At 31.6% G+C, this 4,252-nt stretch overlaps 1 protein-coding gene across 8 annotated transcripts in view; it reads left to right on the top strand.

Annotated features, from left to right (window-relative positions):
• Nucleotides 1-4,252, top strand: part of LOC108688942 (titin) — an 85,086-nt gene that overhangs the window by 79,664 nt on the left and 1,170 nt on the right. For 6 of the 8 annotated variants that reach the window (XM_018195500.1, XM_018195494.1, XM_018195498.1 and 3 more), the window contains 10 exons: nucleotides 49-190; nucleotides 307-576; nucleotides 667-1,112; nucleotides 1,199-1,501; nucleotides 1,618-1,772; nucleotides 1,854-2,004; nucleotides 2,137-2,214; nucleotides 2,700-2,804; nucleotides 2,918-3,115; nucleotides 3,265-3,570. In XM_018195500.1, coding sequence (XP_018050989.1) covers nucleotides 49-190; nucleotides 307-576; nucleotides 667-1,112; nucleotides 1,199-1,501; nucleotides 1,618-1,772; nucleotides 1,854-2,004; nucleotides 2,137-2,214; nucleotides 2,700-2,804; nucleotides 2,918-3,115; nucleotides 3,265-3,570 — 2,154 coding nt within the window. The remainder of the gene's footprint in view (nucleotides 1-48; nucleotides 191-306; nucleotides 577-666; nucleotides 1,113-1,198; nucleotides 1,502-1,617; nucleotides 1,773-1,853; nucleotides 2,005-2,136; nucleotides 2,215-2,699; nucleotides 2,805-2,917; nucleotides 3,116-3,264; nucleotides 3,571-4,252) is intronic. The other 2 variants (XM_018195497.1, XM_018195496.1) reach the window with 1 other exon arrangement.

Here is a 4,252-nt window from a genome sequence, read left to right as displayed (position 1 = left end):
TATATATATATATATACACACACACACACACACACACACACATTACAGAGGTACCTGGTGCACCAGGAATTCCGGAACCTCTTGAAATAACCGATGACAGCATTACTCTTCATTGGAAGAAACCAGATACAGATGGACACTCCTCGATCATAGAATACATTTTAGAATATCGAGAAAAAACAGAAACTTTGTAAGTAATACAAAATTTTGTGGACTTGTTAAAGAAAAAAACAAAAAATCTAAACATGTATTTTCTTATACATATCTCTATAATTTGTAACCAAGAAAATTTAATTTAATTTCAAGATGGAGCAGAATTACGGAGACAATAATTGAAACTACATATAAATTAATCAACTTAATCACCGACAAGGAATATACCTTCCGTGCAACAGCTGTTAACGAAGCTGGACCAGGGGAAGCATCACTAAATACACCATATCTAAGAATTTCCAAGTTATCAGCGTCTGAGCCACCGACTGTTCTTGAAGCACTTAAAAGTATCGTCATTGGATTAGAAGAGACCATCACACTTTCTTGCGTAATTGGTGGTATACCGACACCTCGTATTACATGGTAATTTTTTATTATTTCATTTTTTATCTAATTGCAGCAGCTAAATATGTCAATTGTTGCTCGAGATATATTGTGAAAATTATTTTCTAGGTTAAAAGATGGCAAGGCTTTCGAAGATAGTGATATTACATATGAAAATCATTTAGCTAAATATACTATTCGAAAAACTACTGAAACATCTTCAGCCACATTTACGGTTAAAGCTCAAAATGATGCAGGAATGGCAGAAACATCATGTCAATTAAAAATTCAAGAATCTCCAAAGATCACTTGCGACGAAAATTTAAGAAAGCAGAGACTAACAGTGGGCGATAAATGGAAAGCCGAAATTCATTTCAGTGGTTTCCCAAAACCGGAAGTAATATGGATGATAAATAACAAAACAATAATTGATAAGCGCATTTCCATTGAGACTAAGGAAACTATATCTATTATTATGATTTCTTCACTTGTTAGAAATGATACAGCTATCTATACAGTGAAAGCATCGAACGAAGCCGGTAGCTCATCGATGGAATGTCATCTTCGTGTTATAGGTTGACTTTTCACATTGATCAAATAATGATGAAAGTTTTAAAGTAAATTTAAAATTAGTGATGTGCATATTTATTACATATTACAGATAAACCAAGCAAACCTCAGGGACCAGTTATCGCAAAAGAAATTAGACAAGATCGCGTCACCATAGAATGGCGACCGCCAATCGATGATGGTGGTGTTGAACTGGAAAGATATACCATCGAGAAATGCGACATGAATAAGAAAGTTTGGACAAAAGTAGGTGATGTTGACAAAGAAGTTGAGAATTTCTGTGTGCAGAAATTACAGCAAGATGTCGACTACCTATTCAGAATAGTTGCTAGAAACTCAGTTGGATCCTCAGATCCTTTGGAATCCGAATCAATTCGAACAAGAACTTCATTCGGTAAAAAAAAATTATGTTTTTTTGTGTATTAAATATTAAAAAAGAATGTTAAGAAAATTATATATAACTTTATAAAATATTCAAATATACACATATTTTATTGGTTTGATAATTAGAAACACCGGGCCCACCGAGAGGACCACTCGAAGTTTTTGGAATGACGAAAACATCATTCACATTAAAATGGGAACCACCAAAGAATGATGGCGGGTCTCCTATTATAGAATACATTATTGAAATGAAGGAGACATCTAAGAAAACTTGGCAAAAAGTTAGTACTCACATTATCTGTGCATTAAGACACTTATTGTCCACAGCACTAAGACAATCTTTATCTTTAATGCTTTCTTAGATTGCGAGTACAAAGGGGGAAGTTACTAATGTTACTGTATCCGATTTAAAACCGGATACATCGTACAATTTCCGAATAATAGCTAAAAATAACGTTGGTGCTGGTCCTCCGTATACAGCAGAAGAAGTGATTACAACCGGTAAACAACCGAGTAAGTTTACTAATTATTTTTTAAATGTTTTATCATATTACTTATTTTCAATCATCATATTACTGATTTTCAATTATTATTAATCTCCAATATAATCTAATAATAAATACGATCGCTTTTGCTTTTGCTTAGAATTAATAAAGCTTACAGAAAACAGCATATACGCGCTACTAGGCATATTTCCATCAACCAAAACTATCGCTATTAAGAGTAAGTTTCTTATTTTTGTTTTTCATGTCCTATTCTTGAATTGTATCTTATCCTTGCGTTTTTTTATTAACAAATTTGATTAGACGCATTAGTATTGGTATATATTAAATCAGGAGACACGCTAGTGTCTCAGCGCTAAGACAAGCATAGCAATATAATTTACCGTATTACCGTATATATTGATCCGAGAATAAAAATGAAATGCAAATATCTCGAATAATAAAATGCCCAATACATATTTTACAAAGTAACACAATAAAGTATATAAAAATTTGCCATTTAATATATAAATATTTATATTACACTTTTACATTTCGACTTTTACACATCAGTTTATGTACTACGGTTTATGTATGCGTATTAATGCATCCAATCGATTTCGCTAAAGATTTCGCTAAATAGTTGTAAAACATAATTATATATGAATTCTAATATAGCAAGACATATGTATATATTGAGCAAATAATAATTTAAATTTTCTTCAGCACCACCTTCGTGCCCGCTAAACGTCCGAGCAACAAATGTCACTAGCAAAAGTGTCACTCTTAGTTGGTCACCACCAACTACAACAGGAGGATCGGAATTGACAGGTGATAATATATGTGCAAATAAAATATAAACTTTTATAAAATGAATTTTCCATTTCGACATTTAATATTACATATTATTTTCAATAATACATATTATTTTCTTCTCACTATAGGTTATATAATCGAGAAGAGACCATTAATCGGAAAAGGCGCCAGGTGGTCGAAAGTTGTCACTTTGGATGCTACAATACACCAATATTGTATAGAGAACCTAAAAGAAAGCGAATTCCTCTTTAGAATTTTTGCTGAAAATAGTTTAGGTCTTAGCATACCTACTAATTCCGAGCCGATCACACTAAAAACTCATGCTAGTAAGCTATTTACTAATTTATATACTAATTTATATTTATATATATATAAAATACAATATAATGTTGTATATATACTATATAGATACTATTATCAAATTATCGTATACCTAAAGTAACAATTTATAATATGCTTTTTGAATTATTTGTAGATGTTCCATCATCACCTACTGCTCCGTTAGAGATGAGACAGATTGCAGCGAATACAATGGTAATCGAATGGGGTAGACCCGAATCAGACGGCGGTGCATCTCTCGAGGGTTATAAAATTGCTATTAGAGACGCGAAGAAAACTATGTGGATGGAAGTGGGAAGAGTTAGCGCGGATATACAAAAATTGAACATTAGAGATCTGCAAGAGAATCACGAATATCTCGTAAGGATCTTCGCACGAAATGAGATCGGATTTAGCGATCATTTGGAATCGGAAGAACCTTTTAAGATCGTACCGACATCAGGTACGATTCTATCATTATTTTTATTTCTATTTTTCTCTACTTGATATCAATTATTTTTAAATAACTTACTCTTTTTAAATAATAATAAGTTTTTAAACAATAAAATCGATTAGAAAATCTTCAAAAACAATAAGCAAGATCAAAATGAGTTTTTGTATTTAAATAATACTTCTAATAGCAAGACATTTTCAGGATGAATATGGATGAATATACATCCTGAATATTTTGGGACATATGTGGAATGTGTTTAGTACCTTATACTAACAAAGATGAAAATTTCAAAATGTCCTGAGACCCATATAAATAAATCTAAAAATGTTCTAAACAGCAATTAACATTCTAATCTGAAATCCTAAAGAATGTCCCAGTCCTTGTTTGTCATAATTTTGAGAATTTACAATATTTTTGGATTTTTCTGATATTCTGCTGATAGATGGTATTATTTCTTGTAAAATTTAGTCAAACTCTCGATATAACCAAGTCTATATAATCAACGCACACAGACGAATCATAATTATTTGTACATGACTTTCGCATGCGCTTAATGCAAGACACGAATGTATTTTTATATCATTGAAGCTAATGAATATAATATTTTGCGAAACATTTCAATTTGCAAATTCAGCATTTTTTTTTTCCAAAAGTCTTTATCTAAAAGACATTCGGAGGGGGGGAGGGAATG

This window comes from Atta colombica, unplaced genomic scaffold (genome assembly GCF_001594045.1).
Source record: "Atta colombica isolate Treedump-2 unplaced genomic scaffold, Acol1.0 scaffold250, whole genome shotgun sequence".
Lineage (NCBI taxonomy): Eukaryota > Metazoa > Arthropoda > Insecta > Hymenoptera > Formicidae > Atta > Atta colombica.
The sequence above is the reverse complement of the archived record's forward strand: the minus strand, read 5'-3'. Positions and strand labels throughout refer to the sequence as shown.